Raw genomic sequence first — 18,985 nt, 5'->3', positions numbered from 1 at the left:
CCATTAAAACATGAAAATATTCCATTTTCAGAAATCAGATACGAAAATACAGTAATCCAAAGATCATATCAGAAATATACAGTAAATCAGATATCAGATAAATTATGTTCAAAAAATCAAGTATTGTATCTTAAAAAATATTTAGTATTATCAGAAACCTAAAACAGTTCAGACAGATAGTTGAAAACAGTAATGTAAAACCAACAGGAAACACACTTGTATCAGTCTGAGTAGTCTGATATGGAAGCCTACTACTGAGTTTGTCGATCACGATTAGTGGCAGTGCTAGATCCTACGAATTGGAAAATCCATATCGGAATCCTAATATGAATAATATTAACATTTATTTAAATAATTTAAACCTACAGGTAACTCTCGTAGAACGCATATCGAGCAAGTCTGACGGATGGGAAACACCAGATCTAATTGACCCTCAGTCGGATGAAACACGAGTATCTTCATAAAAATATATTCTAGAGTCAATTCAATAATCAAATCCTAAAAAATTAAGAAACAAATGCTAAAAACATTAAGCATTTTTGGATTAACGGGCTCAATTCGGGGCTTTCGGGTCAGAATTTGGCAAAACAGATTTCGAAATCGGACTCATAGTGTCGAAAAAAATAAAATATGACTTTTCAAAAATTTTGACATTTTGGGTCAAAGTCAATGTTTAGACTGGGTCGGGTTGGACACAGGTCAGCGGGTCAGGTACAGGCAGACGGGTCATGTTCGGACAGAATCTCGAAACCATCAGGCGATGGGACTTCCCCACGCGCAGGTGGCGGAGTGTAGGGCATCGTACAAGGTCGGAAAAATTCTTTTAAAAATTCCTATAACTATTTTAAGGGTTTTGAGACACTTACCAACCTCGATTCACAATGGTGAACGGTGGAGACCTCGATTTTGAAACGTTAAAAACTTTATCTTCCTCATCCCCTCACACGCCGGTGATAACGGAGCCAAGAATGACACACCGGTGGAATTGGGACGACGCAAAGAACACGATGGTGCAGGAGGTGTCGAAAACGGGATAACGATCAACGACGAAACGGAGATCAAAGTTTTCTTTCTAAAAGAGGAAAATATTGAAGAGATAAAATAAAATAAAATTGAAAATTTTCTAGATTTGAGGTTATGTAAACCCTAAAAATGGTAAAAATACACTATAGGTCCTCCAGCTTTAGTTGTTTTTTGAATTTGGATTCAAATTTAATCAAAATTTCACTTTGGTCCCCGTATTAAATCAAAAATTTCAATTTAGTCCTTGAATTTTTTTAAGAGAATTTTAGGTCCTATTTTGGGGTGTGACAACTCTCCCCCTTAAAAGAAATTTCATCATTGAAATTTACCTGATCTAAACAGATGCGAAAATTGAGCTTCCATTGACTCCATTGTCTCCCAAGTAGCTTCTGAGGAGCCACAGTTACTCCATTGAACTTTGGGCATTGGAATACGCCTATTCTGAAGAACTCTCTCATCCGATCTAAAATCTGAACGAGATCCTCCTCATAAGATAAATCAGATCTCAACTCTACCTCCTCAATCTGAATGATGTGACCTGGATTTGGACGATATCGCCTCAACATAGATACATGAAAAATATCATGAATGCGACTGAGTTGGGAAGACAACTCAAGCTGATAAGAAAAAGGTCTAACTTTATTCAAAATACGATATGACCCAATAAATCTTGGGCTGAATTTACCCTTACGTCCAAATCTCAACACTTTCTTCCATGAAGACACTTTCAGAAAAACCTGATCTCTAACCTTAAACTCGATATCATTTTGTCGCTGATCTGCATATGACTTCTGCCTATCGAATGTCTCTCTTAGACGATCACAGATCAATCTGACAATATCCTTAGTCTCTTGAACTAACTCTAGACCCAAAATCTTCCTATCATGAAATTCGGTCCAACAGATAATAGTACGACAATGACGTCCATATAGAGCCTCATACGGTTCTATGTGAATACTAGCCTGGTAACTCTTATTGTAAGCGAACTCGGCTAAAGGCAAGAAATCTTCCCAACTACCACGGAAGTCAATCACACAACCCCATAACATATCCTCCAACACCTGGATCACTCGCTCAGATTGACCATCGGTCTGTGGATGAAAAGCTATACTGAAATTCAAATGAGTACCCAGAGCCTTGTGCAAAGCCTTCTAGAACCTAGAAGTAAACCTCGGATCTTGGTCAAAGATGATGGACAATGAAACATCATGATGTCTAACGATCTCAAAAATGTACAATCTAGCCAACTTGTCCAAAGAATAATTAACCCAAACAGGGATAAAGTGAGTTGACTTGGTGAGTCGATCAACAATCATCCAAACAAAATCCTTTTTGGAATGAGTCAAAGGAAGACTGGCAACGACGTTCATTGTAATACGCTCCCACTTCCACTAATGAATCTTAATAGACTGCAACAGTCCCGATGGATATTGGTGATTTGCCTTAACCTATTGACAAGTCAGACACCTCGCCACAAAATCTGAAATATCATTCTTTATGCCACTCCAAAAGTATCGCTCCTTGAGATTCTTGTACATTTTGTCCCCACCAGGATGCATGACATAAAGACTACCATGAGCCTCATGAAGAATAGCTCATTTTAACTCATCATTTTTAGGAACGCAATAACGGCCACGAAAGCACAAAATACCATTCTGATCAAAAGTATACTATGAACTTATTCTCTGCTCAACCTGCCCAATCATGGGAAGTAAAGAGCTATCTAGGAGTTGTTTAGCCTTAATCTCTTCGAAAAAAGTGGGTTTAATTTGTAACTCTGCTAACAGGATATCATCATCAAACAAACTCAAACTGGCAAACAAGGCTCTCAGATCGGATATCATCTTATGGCTCAAGGCATCAACCACCACATTAGCCTTCCCTGAATGATACTCTATCTCACAATCATAGTCTTTTAGAAGCTCCAACCAGTGACACTGTCTCAAATTCAACTCTTTCTAAGTAAAAAGATACTTCAAACTCTTATGATCGGTATAGATATAACACTTTTCTCCGTAGATATAATATCTCCAGATCTCTAAAGCAAAGACCATAGTAGCTAACTCCATATCATGAGTAGGATAGTTATGCTCATACGGCTTTAAATGACGTGATGCATAAAAGACAACCTTACCATCTTGCATCAAAACACATCCTGATCCAGAGTGAGAAGCATCATTGTAGACAGAAAAAATCCTTCCCTGAGCTGAATCAACACTGGGCTTGAGTTTCTCAAAGCTAGCTTGTTGGTCCTCAGACCAGATAAATGGAACATCTTTTCTTAACAGTTTCGTTAGAAGAGTTGCAGTAATTGAGAACCCTTAAACGAAACAACGGTAGTAACCAGTTAAGCCCAAGAAACTAGTATCTCTGAGATGTTCTTGGGTTGCTTCCAGTTCAGAATAACCTCCATTTTACTCGGATCCACCCGGATACCCTCAGCAGAAATGATATGTCCAAGAAAATTCACTTCACTGAGCCAAAACTCACACTTGTTTAACTTGACGTACAACTTGTTTTCCCTCAGAGTTTGTAAAACGATCCTCAAGTACTCATCATGCTCTGCTTCAGTTTGAGAATACACCAGTATTTCATCGATGAACACAACTACAAATTATTCCAAGTAAGGTCGAAACATCCGATTCATCAGATCCATAAAAGCAGTAGGGGCATTAGTTAACCCGAATGAATTCACTACATACTCGTAATGCCCATACCGAGTACGTAAAGCAGTCTTTGGGACATCAAAATCTTTCACCTTGAGTTGGTAATAACCAGGCCTCAAGTCTATCTTTGAAAACACAAAAGCCCCTCGAAATTGGTCAAACAAATCTTCGATCCTGGGCAGAGGATATTTGTTTTTAACCATGAGCTTTCAGCTTTCTATAATCAATACAGAGTCTCAATGTCCCATCTTTCTTCTTGACAAAGAGAATTGGAGCTCCCCACGATGAAATACTAGGTCGAATAAATCCTCTATCCAATAACTCCTGGAGTTGGACTTTCAGTTTCTTAAGCTCCTTTAGGTCCATACGGTAAAGAGCCATCGAAATCGGGGCGGAACCATAATAGAATTCAATCTCAAACTCAACTTCTCTATCCGGAGGTGATCCATGCAACTCTTCAGGAAAAACATCAGGAAAATCTTTAACAGTCCGGATGCCTTCAATGTCAGATAAGGAACTCATAGTATCCAGAATATAAGCAAGAAACGCCTCGGAACCCTTCATGATCATCCTATCAGCTACCAAAGCAGACACAACATTTGTCAAGAATCCACGACGTTCCCCGATCATCATAATCTTTCGGTTATCCTGAGTCTTCAGAACAACTCTTTTAGTTTCACAATTGAGATTAACTCGATGCTTGTTCAACCAATCCATGCTAAAAATCAAGTCAAACTCCTCCAATGGTAACTCCATCAGGTCGACCAAAAAGAGTTTCCCATGGATCTCTGTAGAACACCCTTTATAAATACGATCTAACTCTATGTACTAATATACGAGACTATGAACTGTCCCCAAACTCTTAATATTCACAACCGGGATATTAAGACCCTCATAGACAGAACTACTCCATAAGCTACCAAAGACTTCAAAATCTTGACCGCAGACATTTACAAAGGATTATAGCAGCTCTCATCGAATAAATCTATAAGGCTCTACATAAATATTTTGAACATAAGTCAGACTAGCATTAGAGATTTTGAATATATTTAAAACTCATAAAATAAGGTAACACGTTTTTTTGAAAATATCAAAATTTTTGTAAAAATCATGAGTTTATAACTTATCCAAAGTCCGAGTGTTTAAAACCGAAAGTTCTGGTACCACCAAGTGTAACACCCTAGACCCGACCTGGACGTTATACCCAAATCTAGGCTATCACATATCGCATTCAAAAATTCTTTTTATATTTAAAACAACGTTAAAATCCATATAACATTATAATATGAAATTTATCCATAATAAGGATTCATACGATAAACATATATATACATATATTAGAAAACCATATAAAACATTTACGGAACAAAATATCGGTAATACAAATATATCAAGACGGTAGCAAAACACATGTCACCAAAGTATAACAAAGACATATAGAGATATACAGTAGTACAAAAGTAGGAGTAGTCGATCCTCCTAGTGCCAAGTCTGCTATTATCTGAAAAGGTTAAAATTTATGGAATGAACTTAAAAGCTCAATGTGCTCCTTATGGTGTATAAAAACATACATATATATCATTTCAATAAAATCGGTTTATCAAACATGCTTTAAAAACATGAACACTACCTCCGTCTGATCACCAGAATGTGTAGGTTCCCCAGAACCATACACCAACATGTACACCCAGTTAGGGCTTACCCTGTGCACAAAGCAGAGGAGCCTGCAGAAAGCGATAAGGTCTTACAAGTCATAGACTAGGCCTGAGATACTTCATCCAATAAAACCCCCAATGAAAGAAATAACATGTATATAGTCGAATGAAAACGATAGTTTAATCCATTAAAACATGAAAATATTCTATTTTCAAAAATCAGATATGAAAATACGATAATCTAGAGATCATATCAGAAATATACAGTAAATCAAATATCAGATAAATTGTGTTTAAAAAATTAAGTATTGTGTCTTAAAAATATTTAGTATTATCAGAAATATAAAACAATTCAGACAAATAGTTGAAAACAGTAATGTAACACCAACATGAAACACACCTGTATCAGTCTGAGTAGTCTAATAGGGAAGCTTACTACTGAGTCTTTCGATCACGATCAATGGCAACGCTAGATCCTACGAATTTAAAAATCCATATTGGAATCCTAATATGAATAATATTAACCTTTATTTAAATAATTTACAGAAACATAGGGTAACTCTCGTAGAAAGCGGATCGAGCGGGTCTAAAGGATAGGAAACACCAGATCTAATCGACCCTCGGTCGGGTGAAACACGAGTTGGATTATTGATCGCCACAATTGGCCCATTTTGATCGACTCTTCTTCTTCTTCAACCTAACCCCATTAACAGCTATGGCGGTCATTAATGAACCCTTCTTGGATGTAACAACCATGCCCATGCTGATATTTTAGTAGCCTGGGGCGAATATAGAAATTAGGCCCCTAATAACAAGTATTAAAAAATAAATTAAAGAATAATTAAGTGAAAATTAAAAAATAATTTAAAATGCAATAAATTTTTTTTTTAATGATGAACAACAAAAAAATAAACAAAATGTAACATTAAATATGATTTTGAAGAAAAAAAATATTTTGATAGCCAAAACAAAAACAAAATAATAAGTGAATGGCTACATAAATAATTTGTCCCTTTTAACTATATATAAATTTATAGATTTAGGCCCTGAGTTGAGATTTAGGGTTTATATAAATAAATATGATGCTTATGAAAATTATTTAAAAGTATAAGTGTAATACATTGATTATATATTAAATATTTTTTTTCATAAGTTAGATAATATAACGATTAAAATATTTTTATGAATTTTCATTCAAATATTTATAATTTAATATTAAAGTTTAACTTTTAAAAAACATGTCACAAAGATAATTTGGTAAAATATACAATTAAGTAATCTTATATTCCTCCAACCAAACACTGTAATTTCACATTCAAGCTAAACAAACCAACACCATAATAAAACATTCCCATAGTAATGTTACATTCCAGTAATGTTATTCTCAAAGATAATTTTACATTCTGTGAACCAAACGCTCCCTCGAAGTAAAATTGAATGCACAATAGACTTTAATTGGATAATTCAAACATTTGAATTGTCCCAATACATCACAATGACTATTTCTAATAAACAATTTGCTACTTGTAATAAATCTTTATCTGTCCAATTACCCTCTTTAATTTGTATTGAAGTACACCCAAGTCCTTCAAAGAGAACCGATCATGAAGGCACTTAATTACCTTTGTGACATGTTATGTGCTTCCCAATAATCACCACCCTAATCTCCTAATTTTTAATTAATAAGTGTTTTTAATATAACCCATTAGTTTTATTAAAAGTGAGAAAAGATATAGAATTACAATGAAAATTTATAACTATAACCGTAAACTAAACATGTAATTAGGATATTTTACTGTAACAATTGACACAATAAACTAGCCACTTGAGATCATACAATGATCATGCAAGGAAAATGTAAAAAACTCAACTAAAAAAGCTAGAAATGAATAGATCTAATTTCATCAAAAAATGAATTACAAAAGGGATCAAACTAGTAAAATAACACTAACAAATCACACATCAGAATCGAGCGATATAAAAAAAAAAACTATCCACGAACGCAATAACGTATCTAAATCCAATACGGGGTCCAAAAGAGGAATGATCAATAGGACAACAAATAAGCATCATCTTAATCAATTAAGAAGACGTCAAATTCAACCATGAGAATAAGATAAACGAAAAGAACGATCAAATGACTGATAAAGAAAACCGAAAAACGTATCATACAGACAGAGTTATTAAAAAACTAAAAAAATAAAAGAGAATTAAAAATGTGATATAAAAAAGTAAAGAAAAAAAAAGAAATGTAGACGGTTGATAACAATCACCATCATTAAAGTTGGTGTTTAGTTGTCGACCGTCAGCCAAGCAAAGATGAAAAAAAAGAAAAAAGAGTAAGCCACGAGAAGAGAAAAACCTAAGGTTTAAATAAACATTATGTTGATAGTTTTAAATTAATAACTTAACAATTAGATTTTCCGTCATTTTATTTGACCCCGTAAAATTTCATCTTGATTGCATTATTGTCTAAAATCTTTCGAATATTGGATACTGTTTCGAGGTCTGAAAATGATTGTATGGGGCAAATTATGTGTGGCTAAGCATGCTTGCTTGCTATTGCTCTGATGGTGTCCCTTACTACATTGAAATAAAGCTTGGTTGAAATTTGTTAGGCAGCTGGCTGTTTTCAATCACCTAGAACATAGACTTTGCCTTTTTCTTTTTTTTGGTTTCAAATCTTAAAGCTCTTGCTCTTGATTTCTCATTTTCATTGACTTTGCCTAACTATAGTTACTGGGTCATTTTCCTTTGGAAAGCACTCTCATCTCATGTTAAGGTCAGTTGGCATCATATAATTTTATACAAAGAATATCATAATTTGAAAGTAAGAGATAAAGTTGCAGGTGCTAAGATTCAATCATTAATTTGTTGTGTATTTTTTTAAAAAAACATTTCATGCATATTTTGTTATTAATATTCGAAACAATATCATTTTTAAAAATTTATTTTATTTTTTTATTAAAAAAACATATTTTATTGCTATACCTTTAAAGATTAGTGTTTTATTTTTGGATTTTTGGATTCAATTTTGCGAATGATTTCTTCTATTACGGATAATTAAAATACCATAATCTAATTACTTTAGATATTACTCTTTTAATTGTCATAACAAAACAACATTGATTTATTTTTTTAAATAAAAGAACAGACAAAGACATGTATTAGTGGGAGTAATAATAAATAACATGTTGGACAAAATTCAAAGAAACTGGAGATTAAAAGGAATGAACAGCAAAGAATTCATATATAATCGAACAAAATTGAAATATACGAGTAGGACTAGGACCCCTTGAGCTTGAATCTGTTTTTGTTCCTCTTAAATCTACTTCGATAGCTAGGAATCTAAGTCAAATTTCTCGGCTCTACCATTCGAACCGTCGAATGTTCACCAGGACATGGTATGCCATTTCCCACGGCCTTTTACACACTTTCAGTGTTCGATTGAGGAGCGAGGAAGGACGAGTGGGAGAAGCCACCCCTTGGTATTTTAAAATTCTCCTATATTTAAATTTTGTCTGTGTATTTTCTATTAATAATCTGTTTTCGTCTCCCTAAAATTTTATATATTTATTCTCTAAAATAAAATCTTACGTCCATCCCTATTTAGGAGGCTGTGCTCTGGAATTAAAATCGACCACAGTTATGGACCAACGGTTGAAGTTATCAGAACTAGGGTCGACACAATTTAGTATCAGTGTATGGGTTCCAGATAACAAACTAGAATCTGCAGAGATAGAATGTAGAGTGTGTTTAGTCTGCTGCCGGCATTAGCAGCAGCCGAAGGGCATCATACAATCTTGCATAAAGATTGTAACAGAGAACTCTGTCCGGCATGTTGATTTCGTGGTCAAAACTTGGGATGATTTGGCTTCAATGGTCTTCGACAAGAACTAGTGGGAAGCTGATTGAATCGATTGTCTTTGACAAGTCTCCAACTGCTGATTCATGGAAAGCCTAATTATCTTCATTTCATATAAATGGAAAAGGTTTTCCAGGCACACAGTCATTGTTAATACGTGACCACACTATTCTGTTTTTGAGACAATAATACTGATTACAGTTACAAATTAATATTGAATCTGCTCCAGGGAAGAGAAATGCTCTACTTAGAGATGGACACATGATTTTATGTTAGAAGCGAATTTATGACTATTTCGTACCTATCTTGTGGGAAGAGCAAGTCTCGCCTCTTCACCATCCAATTTCCATAAACAGCAATCGTACAAGAATCAAGAAGTCTTATTAATATATATAAAGAAAGCATGTCTACATATAATATAACTAGATAGTCACCTATATATACATCGCCTCTACTGAAATTGGGCAGTAGTTTCAAACTATTGAAATGCACAGATGCATGTAGTAGTGTTTATAAAATCGCATATTCTACCTCCAGAAAGCTGGTTCTTGGTATGATCCCTCGAAGTTGACTGCTGCTATTTCAAATATGTACATAGGATTTTTGAAGGACTTTTATGCTAATTAAAAATAATAACATATATTATATAAATATATATAATCATAATAAATTTGATTTTTTTTAACATTTATCAAGCGAATAATTTTGTTTTAGTATTCTTAAGCAAACATAAAGATTTAAAAAAAAAACTATTAATGAATGATATGTGAGATATAAATTATTCATGTTCAAATTTGTTTAGTAAACCTCAGTTAAAATTTCTAAATTATGTTGATTGAATGAGATGATTGATCATAAAGAAGTTTTAGGTATCAACAAAATAAGATTTAGAATAACCATTTGCTTAAAGAACCTGACTTAATGAATAGATAAGATATATTATTTTTACTTTTATTTTTTATTTAATTTTGCTATTTTTGTTGTATATTTTTACACTCTTGTTATCTTATCATTGGAAACCGAAAAGTTTATGCGAATTCGGAGTTGGGAGTTTGTAGGGCACAAAACCACAGGTTTTGAGGAGGGAATGGTTCGCTGAAAAAAAGAGGAATTCGATGAGACTTCAGACAAGCGGCGACGGTCAAACGTGAGGGATTCTCTTAGGGTTTTGATTTTTGTGAGCAAAGTAGAGAAGATGATATTTTTCGTTTTTAAAGCCTTAATAATTTACTAATTTGATAATAAAGCTTATTAATCAAGAATGAATAAATTTAAATTAAAACAATTTAATTCACATATACTATAAGCAACGACAGTAAAGGTCTTAAGGGATATTATAACAATTATCTCTAAATATATAAAAGAAAATTATATTATTATCTTAAGTTAAGAATTTTTCACTTTAAACTCGAGCATGGTGATATACAACCTTATCATTCTAAAATCTGACATGACCCAAATATGATTTAAAAAACGATAAGCCATCAATTTAGGTCTAATTGTCATCACTATACTCAGGGGCAGATGTATGTGGCTCCCTATAGAAACGATTGCACACCCATTATTTCAAGAAAAATATTAAATCTGGTTTAATTTGTTAATGAAAATAGAAAAAAACAAGAAAATTTGCATACCCAAAATTTTTAGAATAAGGAAATAAAATTTTTGACCCCCATTTTTTAATTTTTAGATCCGCCGTTGACTATACCTAAGATTTTTTTTCTCTCTTATTGATTTTTTCTAGATTTTCTTCCTCTATCTGTTTTTTCTTCTATTTTCTATTTTTACGGTTTATTTATTTGTGTATGCGTTAATTTTAATTGTGTGATTATGAATTAGAAGACAACATTGAAATTACAAACCCTGATGATTAGGTGACACTAAGAATCTAGTTTTACATACATTTTATGTTGAAAAATAACAAAAATAAAATAATAAACATTATTATGAGAGTTAAGAATTTCCACTGAAACTTGCTTATTATCAACTATAATGGCAAACTTGGCTGATAACTCCCCACAAAAGGTAAATTTACAAACTCATCTATAAGAAATAGCCCCTCCATTTAAAGAAAGTTACTTCAATCTAAGATAGTAGTGCCTATATAATTCCTAAACCTTATTAGTTTCTAAGTAAATATAAAAATCATATACTATACAAAATCAAATATAGGATGACAAAAGATTTAACAATTTATTTGAACCTTTTGCTCCATCCAAGCAATTTATCAAACAAGGAACAGAGATCTGAACTTAACTGACTTGACTCAGAACGCATAGCTTAAAATCTAAAACAAATTACTCCAACAGAAGACTTTCTGAACCAATTATAAGATTGTACGATGGCGGGTCTTGTTAAATATGCAGTCACTTTCGAAATAAATAAGAACCTATACAAATAGAAAGACAAGAGAAAGGAATGAACTCACAATAAAGCAGCTACTTCATTTACGTAAGCTTACCACCGGTTGTCCCGCGGCAGCCAAAATGAAAGACCGGTAATCCAAAATCCGACGGAATTCCTCTTGGAGAAGAGGTTCTCGAATCGATAAACAGTGAAGACATCCGAAATCATTTTGTTACGATAATAAGCCGACCACCATGAGAATCTCCTTATCATCACCACCGTCGGCCATTGAAGCAAGATTTGCAACCAAAGCCACCATGAAAATCAAAGCAATGGGTTTGTTAAAGTCAGCCATTGTTGGTCTTCTTTGTATCGATTTCTCTCGCAGATTTTCGTTTAGGGTATAAAAGCAAAAATGAAGGATTGAGATTGTTTTATGTTATGAATTCACCATATTTTTGTTAAACAGATACGAAAGCTTGAGAGAGAAGAATAAGAAAGAGAGGCGGCACTCTCACAAATTTTATTGATGAAAAACCTGTAATATTTCTAAAGAGACCAGGTGGTATTTATACAAAGTGGTATGAATCAGTTGAAGCTAGTATTCTAACAACCTCTCCTAACTAACTCAACCCATCCACAACCACTTAATTAACGGTGCAGTTTACAAGACGGAAACTTAACCTGCACTCGTTGGAAAGGAAGCAACTAAACTACATTCTAATATTCATAACATTCACTTTACTTTGTCCAGCTTCTTGCCCTTGAAGTATCTTCACTCTCATTTGAATATTCATAACATTCACCTACCTTTCTTAGCCTCTTGCCCAGCTTCTTGACCCAGAAGCAATTAACCTACAATACGAACATGAAAAAAAAACACACATCAAACACAGCTATACGAACCTTACAGACCTGAAAAACACATCAATTGTTAGATGACTGAATCTGAAAAGAGGTCATGGGCAACACAGACAACTTGTCACGAAGGCCGCAAAACTGCGGTGCGGACAACGGTTTTGTCAAAATATCGGCCACTTGTTCACATGCTGGTATTTCTTTCACCAGTAATTTCCCTGCTGCAACTTTTTCTCAAACAAAAAACAAGTCCAACTCGACGTACTTAAACTTGGAATGCATAACCGGATTAGCCGAAAAAGCAACCGCACTTGAATTATTGCACCACAGATTGGCTTTCCATCAGGAACAACATGCTGCTCACGAAGTAGAGACTCAAGCCAAAGAATTTCTGTCTTTGCGCAAGCCACACTACAGTAATTGGCCTCAGCAGTGGACCGAGAAACGACTTGTTGCTTCTTCGATCCCTCCGAAACTGGATTATCACCAAAATACACACAATATGCAGTTGTAGATCGTCTATCATCAACATCAGAGCCTCAGTTGGCATCAACAAAACCTACTATAGACAGCCGAGAAGCATTAGTAAACTTTAATCCGAACTCTAATGTACTATGTAAATACGGTAAAATTCTTTTGACAGCCTGAAAATGAGTATCAAGAGGAACCTTCGTAAACTGACAAACTCGATTAACGGCAAAGGCAATCTCAGGCCGAGTGATCACTATATATTGCAACGCACCGACAAGACATCTATACTTGTTGCATCAACAATGGTGACAATTGTGGTTTTACTCGTCAAAAATAATAAACCTCTTTAGAATAGAATAAAATAAATGAATTGAGAACATTATAGTAAAGAGGGTCTATCCCCAAGGAATTTGGAATTCCTGATCCAATTGTGTGTCAATTTTAGTCCAAGAAGTCGAAATTAAAAAAAGGTAGGCAAGATTGAGATTAAGTAATAAAAGAAAATAAAAACTAATGTAAATAAAATTAAGAAAAAGTAGTAAATCTAAAGAGGATGAAAATAAAATTGATAAATGACAATGGTAAAATTCACCTCGAGCTAGCTTTGCTTCAATTCCGTCGATCATTGAAATGTATTTTTGCTCCGGGATTAATGTCAGTTACAATCTACAAGGCCCAGCCCATTGTAACTCGTCATTCGCTCATGTAACCGATCTTCCCAAGTTTATATTCAAAAGATGATTCTTAAGTGGATTAACCACCCACAACTATTATCGTTAAAAAATCAGATTAAACACTGGAAAGGCTTGAATCGGATGTTGTCTCATTGAGAATCGATTTCGATCTCATTTTCCCTTAGCGAACCGCCGTTAAGCGTGTTCAGAGGAAGTCGAATTGCCATAGGTCGATCATTCCTCCCAACGGTATATTTAAACAACGTTCAGACCAATGTCGACTTTTTTATTTGAATGCGTTTAAAAATTGTAAGTAAGGCCGTTTGTCAAACTAATAAACCAGAAAAACGGTAATGTATCTCGAAGGGATTTAAGTATTGTTCAATTCTCACGCATGAAATTGATTCAGCGCTAGCTCTTGGCTAAATAATTTTTTTTTTTTAAATGAGAAAATTTTATAAACCAAAGAGAAAGAAGTACTTTCCAAGCTTTACCCCTAATGGTGTATTTATAGTATTCTAAAACCTTAAAGAAAACATGAAAATTCAAAAATAAATTATCCTAAACATAAAAAGAGAAATCCCCAAAATATTTTTGAATTCAAACTTAAACTTAAATTCCTAAAAGATCTCTTTGGATAGTGCTTACTAGACTTCTTCCAGAATCTTACCAATGATGATTAGATCTTCTAGAAATTGTCATGTCAGATCATATCGTGCCATGTCCTCAACTGCGATCGGGTAATAAAAAATACGAAAAACGCCTTTTTCTACTAATTTTGGAAAGTAGAGCATTGCATGAAAATAAGCATAACATAACCCAAATCAACATTAATAAATTCATAAAATGATAAAATTAACAAATAAAAAGTGTCAATTTAGAATACTCATCAAATTGGACTTCCATTATTAACACCCAACTTGCAACTAAATATCATAGGTGTGGGCAGACTTCTAGCTTTTCCAAACCCACTCCTTTTCAAAAGATCCTCGATATATTTCTTTTGGCTTAAAAACAGCTCAGTGTAATGTAACTCAATATCCAAAAAATAATTTAGAGTACCAAGATCCTTTAACGAGAAGGCCTTATTCAAATCATTAATAACCTCCTCAATTTCAGATTCATTATCGCCAGTGAGAATTATATCATCTACATAAACAAGTAGATAAACACTACTGTGTCCGATTTCCTTACAGAAAAAGAAGCGTCCGACTTGGATAAACCAAACCTTTCGGACACCAAAAATCTCTAAGTTTCTCAAACCAGGCCCGAGATACTTGCTTTAACCCATAGAGAGCATTGTTCAACTTGCAAACCAATCGCTTTTTGTCAATTTGTTCGTATCTCGGAGGTTGAGTCATATACTTCTTCTGTTAACTCACCATTGTGAAAAGCGTTATTAATATCGACATGTATTAAACACCAACCTCTTGTCAAAGCTAATAGAAAGAATAGTCCTTACTGTTATAGGCTTTACCACGGAACTGAAAGTTTCATGAAAATCATATCCAACTTGCTGCAAATATCCTTTGGCAACTAACCGTGCCTTGTACGGAGCAATAGAACCATCCGCATTTTTTGTTTCAGTTTGAAAATCCATTTGCAATTAACCGCTTTCCTATTTGGTAACTCCACAATTTCCCATGTATTATTACTAATAAGAGCATCATATTCGGCTTGAGCAGCAGCTCTCCAATGCTCACTCCGCATGGCTTCTTCGATAGTTTGAGGTTCTTGAACACCACATGATGCCATACTGCCTGAAAAAGATTTATTTGCATAATAAATCTTAGGTTTCCTAATGCCACATTTACCTCTGGTTAACATAGGATGAGAATTTTCAACTATTAAAGGCAAAGATTCACATCCTTGTGTACTGGAATCACTATTAGTTGGAGCTGTTGGAACTTGCTCATCCAAAACCTTATTCAAGTTGTCACCTATCACACGAGAATTATCATGAGCAGCAACCTCATTTCCAGGTAAAGATTCACATACTTGTGTACTGGAATCACTATTAGTTGGAACTGTTGGACCTTGTTCATCCAAAACCTCATTCAAGTTGTCACCTATCACACGAGCATTATCATAAGCAGCAACCTCATTTTCAGGTAAAGATCCTGACACGAGAACGTTATCATGAGCAGCAACACTTGTTGGTGAGGAACAAGCAACACCTTTACTTGCAGAACCTGACCTTTGATCACTTGCCAAATCACGTCCTGCAGTTTCTGTTGAAAACTGTAGCCCACCAGTAGAATGCAGTGAACCATTAGTTGAGAATTCACGCTGCAGCTCAGGAACCGCTAAAACCTGTGAGGGAGATTTCACAACCAACGGAACACCGCTTGAACACCCTTCATTAGAGGACACATCGTTTGTACTTTGGGCACTGCGAGAAGTAACACTTTCAACTGCAAACGGAAAGCTACTCTCATAAAAAACAACATGACGGGAAATAAAAACCTTGCCCTCTTTATCCAAGCATTTGTACTCTTTATGTATAGAACTATATTGGAAGCATAGGTGAGAACTCAGTAATTTATAACACTCGAACTATTATTGATACGAAACAAAATACGTTACAACGACACTACTCAATATTACAATGCTGCAATACTATAACACTAGTTGCGGCTTGTTTACAAACACAACCTCGCTATTTTAAACTTTGCTAAGCTTTACTCAATTCTCTCTAATATTTTTCTTTCACTCGTATTTTTTCCTTACATTGTATTACTCTAAAAACTAACAAGCACACATATATATAGTGTATTAAAACCGCCTAAGACTTGTTGTCTTATAATTCCTTCATAATTAAGTATTATAGATGTTGCCTTTTCAATTCTTCACGTGGACGTGTTTATATCCAAGCAAACTTTGCTTGCCTTGCCAAATATGTTTTCCACCATACACTTTGCTTAATAATTAAGCATATTCTTTTAGCCATTTTTTTTTTTGACTTTTCAAACTTCTAGAATTAAGTTTGATTTCCAACACTCCCCTCAAACTTAATTTTCCATTCCAAGTTTTTCTCCACTTATCTTCTCCAATCGATTATTCATTTGTTGTGAGATCACTCTTTGCAAAGAGACTAAATAGTGAAACATTATTTAATTCATAATCATTGTACCTTTATGGTATTTTTCTCTCTCTTGTGGATCTTTAAACTTCTATGGGAGGTGCTTCAGAATCTTCTATTATGTTGCTAACATCGCTGCTGCTTGACGTCGACGGTACATTTTGTTGAGGACTTTGATAATCAGTTTGTTCATCTTGATTGATAAGATCGCCATCTTTATTTTCATTAAAAAATAATCCTTCAACTTTCTTTTCTTCTTTGCTCCATCTCCAATATTCTGCTTCATCGAACTCGGCATCTCTTGAAATTATTACCTTCTTGGTAAGAGGATTATATAATATATAAGCTTTGCTTCTTTCATCATAGCCAATGAGAATACATTTTTCTCTTCTGTCATCAAGCTTCTTTCTAGTTTGTTCAGGAACGTGGGCATATGCTATGCATCCAAAAATCTTGAGGTGTCCAACTCCTGGTTTCTGGCCACTCCATGCTTCGTTTGGTGTCATATATTTGACACTTTTTATTGGACATCTGTTCAATAGGTAAACTGCACATCGAACTGCTTCTGCTAAGAAATTTCTCGGTAGTTGCTTACCTTTTATCATTCTTCTTGACATGTCAAGAATTGTGCGGTTCTTTCTTTCTGCAACTCTATTTTGTTGTGGCGTGTATCTAACTGTCAGCTGATAGATGATGGCATGCTCTTTGCAGAATTCTTCAAATAACTTTGATGTATATTCGCCTCCTCTATCTGATCTGAGTATCTTCAAGTATTGACCGATTTGTTTTTCCGCCATTGATTTAAATTCTTTCAATTTTTCTAACGCTTCTGACTTTTCTTTCAATATATAAATCCAATATTTTCTACTAAAATCATCAATAAAAGTTAGGTAGTACCTGTTACTGCCAAGCGATGGTATATCAAAAGGACTGGCTATATATGTGTGTACTATCTCCAGCGGTCTTCGGGTACGCCAGGATCTACCAACTTCAAAGCTTTGTCTATGTTGCTTTCCTTTGATGCAACACAGAATTGATTTGGAGGGTTGATCTCTGGTAGTCCTTTCACCATGCTTGTTTTTTATAACAGTTTCAAATAAGAAAATCCAAGATGTCCATATCTTAGATGCCATAGCCATGAATCATCTTTGATCGCGGTCTTCATTCACTTGACTTCTCCCGGCTCGATATCAATTGTAAAGAGACGATTTCAAGTCATATCAACTTGGGCTATCAATTCTCCTTATTTATTTTTGATGGCAAGCGAGCGATTCTTCATATGCACTTCATATCCTTTTTCCAGGAGTTGACCAAGACTGATGATATTGCTTTTCAAAGCAGGTACATAATAAACATCTTAAATGTATTTTTTCTCCATTTCTCTGAGTAATCATGACTTTGTCTTTTCCTTTTAGTTCTGCGTGCGAGTCATCTCCGAAAGTTACTCGCGCATGGACTGTTTCATCTAATTTCACAAACAGTTCCTTTTGACCACACATATGGTTATTGGCACAATTATCAAGATACCAAATATTTTTCTTGAATTCTTCATTTCCTTTATAAGTGAGGAATACATGAGATTTTTCAATTTTTTCTTCTTCAGCTGCTGCTATGTTATTTCTTTCTTCTTGTTTAGGTGCAGATCTACACTCATAACTATAATGACCATACTTATTGCAATTATAACATTGTACCTGGGATTTATTTCCTTGCTAATATCTGCATCTACCTCAGCCTCTGAATCCTCGTCCACGGCCTGATGTTGGATTGGTTTCACTTATTTGATCAGTGCCATATGATCGACCACCACGTCTACGAGTTCCTCGTCCTTTTCTGTATCTTCCATGATAACCACCATGATTTCCTCGACCTCGTGTGTAGCTACTGCTAGCTTCTCCTTCGTTGACATTCACTTGCTTTGTAGAGCTTGCTCCAAATTTTCAGAATCTTCATTTTGTTTCATTTTCTGCTCATGGGCTTGAAGTGAATCCACAAGCTCATCGATTGATATTTAGGATAAATCTTTCGATTCTTTGATTGCCACAACCACGTAATCAAATTTTCTTGTTAATGACATAATTTTTTCCCATCACTCTAACATCGTCGAGTGATTCACCATTTCTTTTCATTTCATTTACGGCCGCTTTCACACGGTTAATATAATCATCGATGGTTTCTTTATTTTTCATTTTGAACATCTCAAACTCAGCTCTGAGAGTTTGTAAGCGTACCTTCTTTTCTTTTTCGGCACGTTGTATAGATTTTTGCAAAATCTCCCACACTTGTTTTGCGGTCTTCGCATCAGAAATTTTTTCAAAGGTAGATTTGTCTACTCCTTAAAAAAT

The 18,985-nt window shown here is 34.5% G+C and overlaps 2 protein-coding genes across 2 annotated transcripts; both read right to left on the bottom strand.

Moving 5' to 3' along the window:
* Positions 1 to 940: 940 nt before the first annotated feature.
* Positions 941 to 2,393, bottom strand: LOC120124457. Its single transcript, XM_039143123.1, has 4 exons — positions 2,194 to 2,393; positions 1,709 to 2,037; positions 1,458 to 1,561; positions 941 to 1,072 (listed from the first exon to the last, which is right to left on the bottom strand). The coding sequence occupies exons 1-4, from the start codon at positions 2,391 to 2,393 to the stop codon at positions 941 to 943; spliced, it is 765 nt and encodes a 254-aa protein (XP_038999054.1).
* A 977-nt stretch (positions 2,394 to 3,370) lies between these two features.
* On the bottom strand, positions 3,371 to 4,445 carry LOC120124456. The gene is made up of 2 exons (XM_039143122.1): positions 4,058 to 4,445; positions 3,371 to 3,630 (listed from the first exon to the last, which is right to left on the bottom strand). The coding sequence occupies exons 1-2, from the start codon at positions 4,443 to 4,445 to the stop codon at positions 3,371 to 3,373; spliced, it is 648 nt and encodes a 215-aa protein (XP_038999053.1).
* Positions 4,446 to 18,985: the final 14,540 nt, after the last annotated feature.

The sequence above is a fragment of the Hibiscus syriacus genome, unplaced genomic scaffold, assembly GCF_006381635.1.
Source record: "Hibiscus syriacus cultivar Baekdansim isolate YM2019G1 unplaced genomic scaffold, ASM638163v2 tig00110418_pilon, whole genome shotgun sequence".
Lineage (NCBI taxonomy): Eukaryota > Viridiplantae > Streptophyta > Magnoliopsida > Malvales > Malvaceae > Hibiscus > Hibiscus syriacus.
Note: the sequence above shows the minus strand (reverse complement) of the source record. Positions and strands in the feature narration are given on the sequence as shown.

What these genes read in the sequence shown, in the direction of transcription:
- LOC120124457 (XM_039143123.1), bottom strand. Translation starts at nt 2,393, where the DNA reads ATGAACGTCGTTGCCAGTCTTCCTTTGACTCATTCCAAAAAGGATTTT. An exon ending in ATCTTTGACCAAGATCCGAG is followed by an intron (nt 2,038 to 2,193) that starts GTTTACTTCTAG and finishes CTTCCGTGGTAG; the next exon opens with TTGGGAAGATTTCTTGCCTT. An exon ending in GTTGAGATTTGGACGTAAGG is followed by an intron (nt 1,562 to 1,708) that starts GTAAATTCAGCC and finishes GTCCAAATCCAG; the next exon opens with GTCACATCATTCAGATTGAG.
- LOC120124456 (XM_039143122.1), bottom strand. Translation starts at nt 4,445, where the DNA reads ATGGAGTTACCATTGGAGGAGTTTGACTTGATTTTTAGCATGGATTGG. An exon ending in GATTTCGATGGCTCTTTACC is followed by an intron (nt 3,631 to 4,057) that starts GTATGGACCTAA and finishes AATAATTTGTAG; the next exon opens with TTGTGTTCATCGATGAAATA.